This window comes from Polypterus senegalus, chromosome 13 (genome assembly GCF_016835505.1).
Source record: "Polypterus senegalus isolate Bchr_013 chromosome 13, ASM1683550v1, whole genome shotgun sequence".
Lineage (NCBI taxonomy): Eukaryota > Metazoa > Chordata > Cladistia > Polypteriformes > Polypteridae > Polypterus > Polypterus senegalus.
The window spans coordinates 133,055,067-133,068,337 of record NC_053166.1 but is presented as its reverse complement, the minus strand read 5'-3'; the positions used below and the strand labels follow the sequence as shown (position 1 = coordinate 133,068,337).

Sequence of the window (13,271 nt, the reverse complement as noted above, 5' to 3'; positions counted from 1 at the left end):
CAGGGTGGCACTGCCAGTTCAAATATCCATGTTTAGTGGCAAGTGCTGTCCCACCAATCAAACCAAAACCACATCTTTTGGACCCCACAAATGCCGCACTGTATTCTCTTTACATTTTATTTTGGCTTTTAGTGAATTATTTGTGTGAACAGTACACATCTTCAACTGAGAATTGTGCAGTGCAGCCTCTTCAGTGAAATGTTATTTTAAACGTCTTATCTGCTATTTCAAAGACCATCTATGAGATGAAGAGTTAAAATGCTAAGGAGAAAATAACTTCACAATAATGAATTAAACTACCATACAGACTTATGCTGGTCGTGCCTGTGTTACTATTTATTTAATTGTTCTTAATATTGATTAGGACCCACAGAAGCCTACAACACAAACCATCTGTTGCCAAACCCTGGAAATTCAAAAAGACCACACAACGAACTGATGAGAAACCGCAGAGCAGGACCTGAACACAACAGTAAACTTCACACCAAGAACAAGAAGTGAGCTGTCCCAACTGCACACACACACAGCATAATTAAAGGAATGACCTTTTTGTAAATTTATTTTGTAAGGTTTAACTCCTGCATCTTATAAACTAATGCTGTACATGGGGTGTCTCAGACGTAGGGCAGTTAGTCATGTAATCAGTAATCATTACGCAGTTCTTGTTATTTCTTATTACTAGTGTTACATTCACCTGTCACTGCAATTTTTATTTGCCAAACTTGGATACAAACCTTTGTTTAAAATGCTGTCCATTCACTTCAGCACATTATTTAACTCTTCTCTTCTACAGAGTAGTTGCACACATACTGATTCAAGTCCACAGTACTGCAGTCATTTAAGAATTCAAATTTTAATAATGCAACACCACTGCTCTATTATTTCAAAGACACCCTTTATGAAAATGTAACTGAAAAGAACTATTAATGATTCTCGGTTTTATATTTTTAATAATAGAGGGTATAAAGCCTCATTTCTTAGAATTGAATTGGAAATCTTTTCAGTATAGAAAGCATGTGTATGCAGCTCATTTACAATATTTTATAAAGATACTGTATGTAAATATAGGAATGGATCTGTTATTCAGCCTGCACTATTCTATAGAAACTGTAATGTACTGTATTTTATTATTGGTTTTCTATTACAATGCATCTTTTTCTATGTCTGTACATTTTTAATATATATATTTTAAGATTTGTATAATATGTATAAATAACACTCTTAAAATGTAAAAAAGAAACATGCACTTACTGAATAAACCCAATAAAATACTCCATGCTCACTGTCATAATTTCAATACTAGAAAGACAGATAGATATGAAAGGCACTATAGAAAGATAAGTGGATAGATTTATATAAACTTAATTTCTTTGTTTCCATTGATCCTAACCTTTTAATGGGAAGTATGGCAGTGCCATGCTTGTGTTACTCTTTTAGTTGACATCACTAAATAAAAAATAAAGTGAAATATTCAAAAGTGTACATTATGTTTTGCATTTAATAATCCCTGAGAGCTCCCTGGGAAAAGATCTTACATTTGTAGGAAACGACATGGTGTCATGGATCCAATGCCCTCGGTTCAAGTCCAGTGCTTGGTTGTTGTCTGTGTTGTCTTTTTGTGTTCTCTCCATGTCTGCATGGGATTTTGGCATTCTGTTCTGAAATATATGTGTGTGTGTGTGTTGGGTTAGTTGGTGATTCTAGATGGCCTTAGTTGTCTGTGGAGGCTCAATGCACATACAGTACATACATTTACAAATATTAAAAAAGTACAAATTCTGTACTTTTGGAAATGAAATAACAAACTGAATTGCGGCAGCTATTGAAACATTATAAATATGTGAATAGCCAGAACCGTGAATACAGGGAATAATTTGAATAAATGTAATTCACTGGATTGAATTCTTTCTTCTATAATAATAATAACAGTCATGTAATATGCTGTATAAATCTGAATGTGTATTTGTCCGGTATCCAGATCCGCAGCTGAACCTACAGCTATTCTCCACCAAATGTTAAGCAGATCCCTAATTTGTACAGTAGACGTCTGTAGGCTAGCTTTTGTTCAGATCATTTTCCTTTTGGGAACTTTATTTAGTGACCAAACCCTCACTTTATTCCACTTTGGGTACATGGCTAGTACTGAATAACTTTGAATTCAGCGCACATCAAAAGTTTAGAAGTGCTTATTGAAATTTTAGATTTTGTTGATTTAAAGCTCAAGTCAGGTTTTTATTTTTTTTTACTTTTAATAAGATCTTGTAACCAAAGGTATTGCACACTTATACAATCCATATATTAAAACTTTAATTAAAGATGCTGCATTGCTTATTTTAACATGGTTTCCACTATAAAGGGGTTGCTGCTGTTTCTTCTTATTAATTCTTACAGTTCAAAGACATGCAGGTTAGGTGCATTGGCGATCCTAAATTATCCCTAGTGTGTGTGTGTGTGTGTGCATATGTGTGCCCTGCAGTGGGCTAGTGCCCTGCCCGGGGATTTGCTCCTGCCTTGCGCCCTGTGTTGGCTGGGATTGTGTCCAGCAGACCCCTGCGGCCCTGTAGTTAGGATATAGCGGGTTGGGTAATGGATGGACAATATCATGGGTGTGATTTCTGGTACTTATATTCTCAGCATTTCAGATGTGAGAAGAAAGACATGGCAGAAAGGCTTGTGAGATTTATCTTGGGGTCGGGATAATGGGCTTGATTTTGGTCCATTGGGTAAGAAGGTCCTGATTTCAGACAGGTCTAAATCCATCATCTTCCTAGGTTATCCTGTAATATGAGGTATTTAGTAATTCATTTTAATCTCCCCTTTTACTTACAAGCCAGCTGGAGCCACCCACTTGTAAAATCATACATTTTATACATGTTTAATATTTAAATTATTTGTAATTCTGAATTCCACAATATTGGGTGGAGCATAAAGTTTTTTAAATTTGAATGTATATTTGATGTCACTTATGAAGGAATGAAATTCTGTCACAGACAAGCACCTGTCAATAAGTCCCAAAGATATCAAAAACACTTCCAATAATGTCCACTAGGGGGAGAAAACACCAAGATCCCCAGCTAGATTCAAATGGGCCTCAAAGAATCTTTATAAAATAAAAGATTTATTCTTCACAAAATGCTCTTCAATACAATGAAGCTCCGCAGAGCCCAAGGAGCAAAACACATGCAACATAACAGGCATCTTACGTACATAAACAAAATCAAAAACAAAAATAATGCACATAAATTAAAGAATCAAAAATGCACAAAAGAAACCTCAAACATGATGCTGAACCCCTGGCTGAAACATGACTCGGACAAACACAATCAAAAATCAAAAATACAAAGAATACAATATCAAAGAAGACTAAGACCTGAAAAGGGGAACAAGGCAGTGTCTCAACAAAGATTGGAGCCCCCTCGACTGAACACCACCAGAGAAATGCAAGATCAGAGTTTTTCTCTTGAGTGCTAGAGAAAAACAGGAGGCATCAAAAGTGGGAATGACAAACTCATAGTTAAGAAGTTGAAAAATCCAGCAATGCCCCTTCAAATGGGGTCACACTTTTGAATTGAAGACAAGAATTTTGACCATTGGTTGACGGGGAGAGTCGGGTCTTCAGTTCAATGAAATGACATCTTGGGCTGCATACGTCACAACACATACAAAAGAACTTGACTTTAAGATCATCCAAATTTGTGGATAAACTTTAAACAGTTTCAAACTTTTTCCCTTGCGATTTAAACCTAGTATATATTTTTTTTTTGTTTTCTGACTTTCTCCTCTGGCTCTGGTTTGGGTTTGACAATAGATTTTTTTGACTCCCTGGCAAGGACCTTAGGCAACATTTGATGTCCCTTTGTTCTCCAGATCGGCATGATTAAAGTCTCAGCTTTTTTCTGGTTTTATGTACAGTAATATGAAGCACCTGTTAAGTTCCCAGATTAAGGTAGTGTTACGGGAAATGCTAAATAAAGAAGAGTCTTGAACTATCATTATATGTGAAATTCAAACATGGCTGTCCTTTATTTGCATCTATAGGTTGTGCCCCCTTTTACCTTCTTCAAAGTGTCATGGCAGGCTTAAGATTTAACAGAAAAGCTTCCTTTAATAAGTTAGGCTAATTTACATAACATATTTAAATATATTTTCATTTTCACCAACCAGCTTAAGATAAATGGGTTACTCCAGAAGCACACCTCCAAATTAATTTTTATGTAAAGTCCCAAACCTGTTAAATATTATATTAATAGTTATATTAAAAGTCCTATGTATAAGAAACAAAACCTCTCATATTATAACCTGTTTTTATAGAACAAAACCCAAAGTTAAATGTTATATATGATCTCGTTTTCAAATCTAAAATATGCTGGTACAAATGAAGTCAGGGTGTCACAGTTTCTTTCTTTTTCTCTTACAGTGGAAATTCCATCACAAACCAAGTGAATACAATTTAGTCTCAGAATTGGATATTGTGAGTGTAAGAAAGCATTTTACTTAGCAAGAAATCTAACATTCCAAGCTCTGACATTTCCAGGTTTGACCTTTTTATTTTTAGCATCTACAGACATGCTGCTTTAGTGATGAGTAATTTGCTCTGGACCTTAATTTCTAAAACCATAACTTTTGGCTCCATAACTGTACTGGCACTGCTGTATTAAGGCCTCGTTCTGACTACTGTGTGGTCTGCAGAGTTTGAAACGAAAGCAGAAGTGGCTGAGTTATCTAAACATACTGAGATGAGCCAATTTCCTGTTTGCAAAATGGCGGTTAGGTTCCTAATGCTGTTCTCCGGTATGTATATTTTTCCCCACTGGGTCTGCATTAAATAAATGCTTTGAGCAAGTTAAGCTGTTTATAGATTGCATGTACTGATACAACAAACAAACAAAAGAATTTTTTAATAATGAGCCATTTATATATTCAGTAGGGTGAGGTTGGAAGAAAGCAATAGCTATAAGATGTTATGACTGTTAATCAGGGAAGGCTGTTGTAGGACAAAGTTGGCACTGCCCATTCTGTTAGGCGTTTGTGCCACACCAGACCTGTTAAAAATCAGAATTAACAGGGATGCAGGCATCCAGCTTTACAAAACCCCCACCTGCATTCCAGACCAGGGGCCTGAACTCCAGCTTGTATAAGGATCTGTCTGAACTTCATCTGACAACAAAGATGTAAATCAGAGGTGACCTGACATCTCTCAAAAGACCTCTTGAGCCGGAAGGCATGAGACAGACTCAAGCAAGGACAAAGACATATAATTCAAGGGATGACAACTTAGATAGAAAGAAGAACCCACCTATTCGAAGATACTGATTTTGTAACTGGAAGTGAGTTTAATCCAATCAGGAGAAGGTTCAGCCTTCCTTTAAAACAACATGCGCCCCATCACTTTAATTAAATGAAAGGAGACAAGAAAATGGCAAGTTAAGAGAAGTTCAGGGGTTCTCTATGGTTAGGGGGAACTCTTCAAAATCACTGAAAACATCAGAATCTGATCTGAACAGAAAAACTATGAGCCTCTTGTTTGGAGAGCCAAATTCAAGAAATTCTTCTCTTTGTGGACCAGAAGCTGAAACCCAAGCTGTAAAGCCAAAGCTATGTGTCATTAGTCTGATGAGACTGAGAAGTCAAGACTCCAAAAAGGGAACTTCAGCATCTAAACTCTTGGGAAAGAATGTGTAATGCCTTTTTGCCTATGAAGTGTGAAGGCAAGCAGCAGCACAGCACTGGCAAGGGTCATGCGGCAAAGAGAATGATTGCCCTCCAATGAATGAAGAATCTTCTACTTGAACCCAGAGCAACAACAAAGCAAACTCCACACAACATCAGACATCATCCATAAAGACTTGGTCTGTATGTCACATGTGATGAAGACCATAGAGTGGCTGCTGCTTCACCACCTGAGGCCACAGGTCCGCCGCACCCTCGACCCTCTGCAGTTTGCATACCAGGAGAAGGTGGGAGTGGAAGATGCCATCATCTGTGTGCTACACCAAACACTCTTCCACTTGGACAGAGGCAGCGGTGCTGTAAGAATTATGTTTCTGGACTTCTCTAGCACCTTCAACACCATCCAACCTCTGCTCCTTAGGGACAAGCTGACAGAGATGGGAGTAGATTCACACCTGGTGGCATGAATCGTGGACTATCTTACAGACAGACCTCAGTATGTGCGTCTCGGGAACTGCAGGTCTGACATTGTGGTCAGCAACACAGGAGCACCGCAGGGAACTGTACTTTCTCCTGTCCTGTTAATCCTATATAAATCAGACTTCCAATACAACTCAGAGTCCTGGCACGTGCAAACATTTGCTGCCGACACTGCTATCGTGGGCTGCATCAGGAGTGGGCAGGAGGAGGAGTATGGGAAGCTAATCAAGGACTTTGTTAAATGGTGCGACTCAAACCACCTACACCTGAACACCAACAAGACCAAGGAACTGGTGGTGGATTTTAGGAGGCCCAGGCCCCTCATGGACCCCATGATCATCAGAGGTGACTGTGTGCAGAGGGTACAGACCTATAAACCCTGGGAGTGCAGCTGGATGATAAATTGGACTGGACTGCCAATACTGATGCTCTGTGTAAGAGAGGACAGAGCTGACTATACTCCTTAGAAGGCTGGCGTCTTTCAACATCTGCAATAAGATGCTGCAGATATTCTACCAGACAGGTGTGGCGATCGCCCTCTTCTACGTGGTGGTGTGCTGGGGAGGCAGCATAAAGAAGAAGGACGTCTCACGCCTGGACAAACTTGTGAGGAAGGCAGGCTCTATTGTAGGAATGAAGCTGGACAGTTGAACATCTGTGGCAGAGGCTCCTGTCAATCATGGAGAATCCACTTCATCCACTGAACAGTGTCATCTCCAGACAGAGGAGCAGCTTCAGTGACAGACTGCTGTCACCGTCCTGCTCCACAGACAGACTGAGGAGATCGTTCCTCCACCACACTATGCGACTCTTCAATTCCACCCGGGGGGGGGTAAACGTTAACATTATTTAAAGTTATTGTCTGTTTTTACCTGCATTTTTATTCTCTTTAATTTAATATTGTTTTTTGTATTAGTATGCTGCTGCTGGATTATGTGAATTTCCCCTTGGGATTAATAAAGTATCTGTCTATCTGTCTGTCTGTCTGTCTACAGTATTCCAATCAACTGAGCATCTCCAAAAGAACAAAATAAACAAAAAATAGATTTCTGGCCTGAAATGACTATAATCCAAACATCCTTATCTTAAGTCAAATTTTAATTTTGAATGAGGAATTCCTTTAATTTGTCTGTCTGTCTGTCTGAGCCGAGATAAAGTAGAACTGTAAATACCAGTAAACAGTCAGCCTATATGTTATATGTGTGTTTGTGTAGTCCGTCTGCATCCAGTCTTATATGTCAACATATACTGTATATGCAGTTATTATATTTCTATGCTTTTTATATTTATCAATGAATTGTATTATTCTGTTTCTTAAAAACAAGTGTGCTTCAGTTACCTTGATATAAGTCTAAAGGCCATAGACCCACCTCCTACAACAGAGAAAGGTAAGGTAAATAAAGTAGGAGCCTTGATGAATTATTGGATCAATCCCACATTATTATGGTATCCTCCTGGGTGGCCGTCTTATTGATTATTAATGAAACAAAATTCCTATACTGTGATGCCACAGACTGAACACCTGCATCGCTACATAAAGGGGCTGCTACCAGAAAGAGCTTGGAGGAGATGCCGAGCAGCTGCGACTCCTGCTGGGCTATGGTTAAAGTCAGTCTGATGAGGACTGACAGCAGGAGCTCACAGTTATCCTCGCACTTTCTTAGCCAGCTACTCACTCAGTCATCTGGCTTTGACCTTTCTGTTGCTTTCAGGGGCTGCTCTCATGTTTGTTCACTTTCTGTCAAGAAAGAACTAAATATTTGTTGAAATTTTTTGTAGCACTAATGAAACACACAGAACTATGGTCCTAAAATAAAGTGCGAATGTTAATCAAGTTTTCTAAATTGTCCCTAGTGTGTGCTTGGTGTGTGAATGTGTGTGCCCTGCGGTGGGCTGGCACCCTGCCCGGGGTTTGTTTCCTGCCTTGCGCCCTGAGATTGGCTCCAGCAGACCCCCGTGACCCTGTAGTTAGAATATAGCAGGTTGGATAATGGATGGATGGACGTTAATCAAGTTAAAGATAAGGAGCTGTCGATACTGTGTATGCTTCCTAAATAACTTTTTTCAGTTCCTCCTAATGTATTTTATTTTGTTACATCTGGTGACATATCTAGAGCAAGTGGAACGTTTCTGTTTTGGAAGCACATTCTTTTGTTTTCTACTTTAAAAAATAAACCTTGATATTGATCACATGGCTGATGTAACTTAGACAAGTAGAGGCCTTCAAAGAAACACTGACACACAAATATAAAAGCAATGCTTTGATACAGCCAGAGGTTTTGACTATTCAATGATATTCAGTTATTCTCGATTGTCACCGTGCATTTCTGTCTCTTTCTTGCATTCTGTATGCTGGATTTTGTTTTGCATGCCTATGCACCTAGTGCTGGATGATTTGAAACAATTCATTCTTTTTGAATGACTCTTTTCATTGAATCATATGAACCTCATTGAATGGAGTGCAACGGAAGTGCTAAAGCGCACGTGTGTCCTGCAGGATGTCTTTAGAGTCTTTGGTTTAGCTGGTAAATGTTTAAAGTGCATACGCAAGAACCGCCTGAATCATGAGTCTCGACTTGTTTGATTCACAAATGAATTACTGCCTGAGAACCAGTCTAACGATTCTCATTCATTTGATTTAAATGTTAACAAATCATTACAATTTCTCATTTATTTGTGGTATTGTAAAGAAATGCCATATTTTAATTATAAATCTTAAATGTGTTATTGTGTTTTGTGTTCAGAAACAATACAATGGCATATTATTATATTAAATATATAAGTTTATATGTTTGTGACGCAGTCATGGAGAAAATCCTGCATCCCAACTTTCCATATACTCCTGACTCTAAATTAATCAAATGAATCAAAAGAATTGATTCACCTAAATGGTGAAAATCAGTAAAGTGAATTGAAGTGTCCGTCACTATGTGAGCCATCACGTTTGCCTGCTGCTGAACTGCTCTATATTCACAATTACTTTTTACTTGTCAATGTAGATCAGCATCTGGTATTCTTATTTGTTCTTATTCTTCATCACTTACTCTGTACTGTCCTTTTTTCTTTCTGCCATTATCGTGGTTATCACTTGGCTTTGGAATCATAAACACACAACCATAAATCACTTTGCAATCCTTTATTTGGGCTTAATAAAGTTCAATGTTCAATCATCAATAAAAACAATGTTTACACTTGATTATGAATTCTGAACACATACTTGCAGTTACTGTGTTTTTATTACAATAACGTTTTCTGGCCGCCAGTAAAGTGGCTACCAGGTTGCTGTGACATAATTTTTTTTAATTTGCGGAACATATCCAGCTACATTAAGGCTTACTTTTTGCTTGTCTATGCGTATCTTGCTGCTTAATTTTTCTTATTCCTCATCACTTAATTGCTATCTGTGATGTGTTAGATGCTGAGCAGATGTCGTTACTCTTCTTTTTTTTCTGCCATTACAGTAGTTACCACTTGGTTTTTCGATCATGTCAGTGTAAACGCATGACCAGAAGTCACTTTGCCACCCTTTATAGCCACCAGGTTACCGTTACTTCAGATTTTATATTCAGGGTTACTTCTTGCTTGTCTATGTATTTCAGCATCTTGTCTTCTTATACTTTCTCATTTTTCATCACTTAATTGCCTTCTACATTGCTTAGCAATTTAATATCTACTCTCTATATATAAAATGCTAAGCCTGAAAATGCAACGATTTCATGTGACATTTTTTTGTCACGCTTTAAATCGGGCTTATTTTAAAACCTACATATATATGTTTGGTATCATTCTTTTCAGAATTTCTAAAACTTTAATGTGATGTTGTTAGATTTTCAGATTCTTATTCCCTTTTTTAAATTCTAAATTAAAATATCAAGAACTTGCGTCCCGCGAAACAAGACTTTGTGCCGCAGATTTAACCACGTCTGGGGCCAGAAATAAAAGACAAAGAGTAGATGACAAAGACAGCTGCTGTACGGGCTTTTAAATGTTCAAAGTGTTGCGCGAGATGCAGATCACGCGGCACTGCGACAGCAGCAATCCAGCAGCTGATCGGGCAAAGAGGAGGTAAAAAAAAAACGTATTTGTTTCCCATTGTGTCATCGTGTAAGAGGGAGTTTTGGAGGAGCGACTATGTCTCCTTGGGGTGCTTTCAGCCCCCCACTTCACAACACGAGCGACAGAGATGCGAAGTGGCTGGCGCGTAGCACAGGCCAAGGGGGTTGGTGAACGAAGCCAGCAGTACAGTACAGTATATTGTGATATTTGGCCAGCTTACCATCCCGGCCAATACCCCCAGGCCACCAGATGGAGCCCTCACTGCAGTATGGAGGTGCCCCGAAGATTCCCAGCAGGGAATCATGGACGATGTAGTTTTTATCCTCAGCCCTGCTGGATACCTCAGGGGCCGAAAGAGGGAGCTGCAGTGAGGACCGAAGACTCATTTGGGTCCTATGACCCGGAAGCTCATCATAGGAAGAGCAACGGGCTTCCGGGGTGAAGAAAAGAACTTTTACCTGACCCGGAAGTGATTGAGGATCACATGAACTGGGGATTGAGAACACTTCCGGGTCAGGGAATATAAAAGGACTGTGGGAGCTCCTGGACGGCGAGCTGAGCTAGGTGGAAGGGTGGCAACGCGTCTGGGAGCTGGAGGATTGTATTATTGTGATTTATAGTGAGTTATATGAGTATTGTGGTGGACAGTGTGCTTTATGCACTGTGGCAATTTATTAAAGTCAACATTTGGACTTTTACCTGGTGTCTGGAGTCGTGGACAGGGGTTCAAGGGAGCGAGAGCTCCCCCTATCTACCACAATATATAGATGATCAGTTTTACGCACTAGTTCACACACTTTTTATATCACAAAAAATCAAACAATGGGATGCTGGTGCCTGGTTTGTCTGAATTAGCATCAGCACATTGTAATATACAGTATATGATATTACATGACATTGTCATCATCTGACAAAATACAGTTGTATAGATTCAAACGCTAAATGAGCTGAGAGCCTCACAACCACCCACTTCTCAGAAAAATCTATTCACTTTGACCTCCTCAAACTGAAACGGCAACATCTCAAGCTTAGAATTGAAGAGGATAAGCCAAAATAAAATTGAATGAATATGCAGACTACACACACTGGAAAATTTGGTAGCAGTGCTAACTACTGTGCAGCCAGGTATTTGCTGATAAGATAAGGCCAACAAACCATTAAAAATCTGATTTTTTACATTCATCCCTGCCTTTTTCGTACCAGGAATCTGTGCCTGTTTAAAACAGGAGCATCATGCTGCTGGCTTCTTTTCCACTAAGTGGAAAGAGCACACAAAGGTTCCCTTTTCAAATTTATTGTGGGCTTACTTAGTGGCAGGTAGAAATCAGGGTGCAGCATAATGTCTTGTGAATGATGCATTCCTTCTTCATTTAGTTTCAAGTTATTTTCACTATCTTTAAGGAAACAAGTGGTGTTGGATTTTTCGTACCTCTTCCCTGGCTTGTGCTGCATGGTCTTGACTTGGAAAAGCTCAAACCAGAAAGTGCAAATGCGCAATTAAAAAAAAAATCAAATCTTTGTTTTATTACAGGCAGTGACCCTCAAGCCTCATCACCATATTGGAAAATTCAAGTTGGACATGTGCATACACATCTGCAGGGCAAACTGCTCCAGCCAGCCCCTCAGCCTTGCCTTGCATCTGTCATAAAGACAATTTCACATACTACAAGCAGGAATACTTTTCTGGATAAATAATTGCATTGAAAATAAAATTAAAAAATTGGGAAAAATGCTTAAGAAGTTAAGGCTGGGGGATGTTATAAACATTTTAGTAATAAGTTAGATTACCAAGGGATGTTTTTGCACAACATCTGGTAGGACTGTGCCTACTGGACCTTAATGCAGAAATGTCACTGCCCTCTTCACACTAATCATCCATTGCATCTTTTATTCTGAAGTCACTTTATCCATTGCAAGGTTAAGGACACAGCTAAGCCCAGTAGCCTTATAAGTTGCTAGAGGTCACACTCACTCGTAACTGGGCCAATTGTAGGTCACCAATTAACCTACCATGGGCATCTTTGAGATCTGAAAGGAAGCTATGGTATCCAGGAAAGTGAAGGGGTTAGCTGTATAATTTCGCAAAATGTTCCAAGTTCTATTAAAGAATGACACAGTTGATAAAACATGCAAAATAACATCACCACCTCCCAGCCCCTATTCATTCAGTTCAGCCATTGTAACACCATCTCGCTTAGGGCAGTCCGCCAGACACTGACTACATAAGTATATGTTCCAGCCTGTACACATCATCCTCTTTCCAGCCTAGAAATTTATGATCACAATAGCAAGTTTCAAAGAAGATGGCTTTTAAGGTTAGTGGTTAAAATTTGTAACAACCAGCTTTCATCCATAATGACACATTAAAGCAGACAATGCCTATTATGCATTTTGAAAAGTAGCTAACTTACAAAGTAAGACATTGACAACTAAGAAATGTGTCAGAAGAGCCCTCCTAGCTACAGATCACATATATATATATAGTAGCAAAAAGCGCTATATAGGCGCCTGACCCGACACAGAGACACGTATAAAACCAACAAGATTTTATTTTTCTTCACCCATGGGCGCATGTCTTCCCCGTGACCCACAGGCAATAAACAGTCCCAAGCACTATTCCACCACACAGCAACAACCATTCCTTTAACCACCACTCCTCCACAAGTGTAGTCGTCGTCCTCCTCCTCCTCCTCCTCCTCCCGACCCTGCCTCCTTGAGTGGTGGTGGCTGGCCCTTTTTATAACCCACCCGGAAGTGTTCCAGGTGCTTGACCACCTGGTCATAATTGCACCTCCAAGTGGGGCTGAAGATTCGTCCAACCAGGCTGCTGAGTTCATGCAGCTCCCCCTAGCGGCCATCCGAGCCCCCAACCAGGCTGTGGAGGACTCCATCTCCCATGGAGCCCTGCGGGTGGTTGGGGAACCACCAAGCATCCCGGGGGAGGTGCTGGACTGCTCATGGTGGCTCCCCCGGAACATAAGCAGCAGGGGCGTCCCTGCCGGACATGAGTCCCGGCTGTCCTTCACTATATATATATATATACACAGTATATACACTCACTGGCC

The 13,271-nt window shown here is 39.7% G+C and overlaps 1 protein-coding gene across 1 annotated transcript in view; it reads left to right on the top strand.

Moving 5' to 3' along the window:
- Positions 1-1,239, top strand: part of si:dkey-26i13.8 (kinesin-like protein KIF19) — a 74,949-nt gene extending 73,710 nt beyond the window's left edge. Inside the window, exon 21 of the mRNA XM_039774902.1 lies at positions 365-1,239. Coding sequence (XP_039630836.1) covers positions 365-501 — 137 coding nt within the window. The 3' untranslated portion in view covers positions 502-1,239. The remainder of the gene's footprint in view (positions 1-364) is intronic.
- The last annotated feature ends 12,032 nt before the right edge of the window (positions 1,240-13,271 follow it).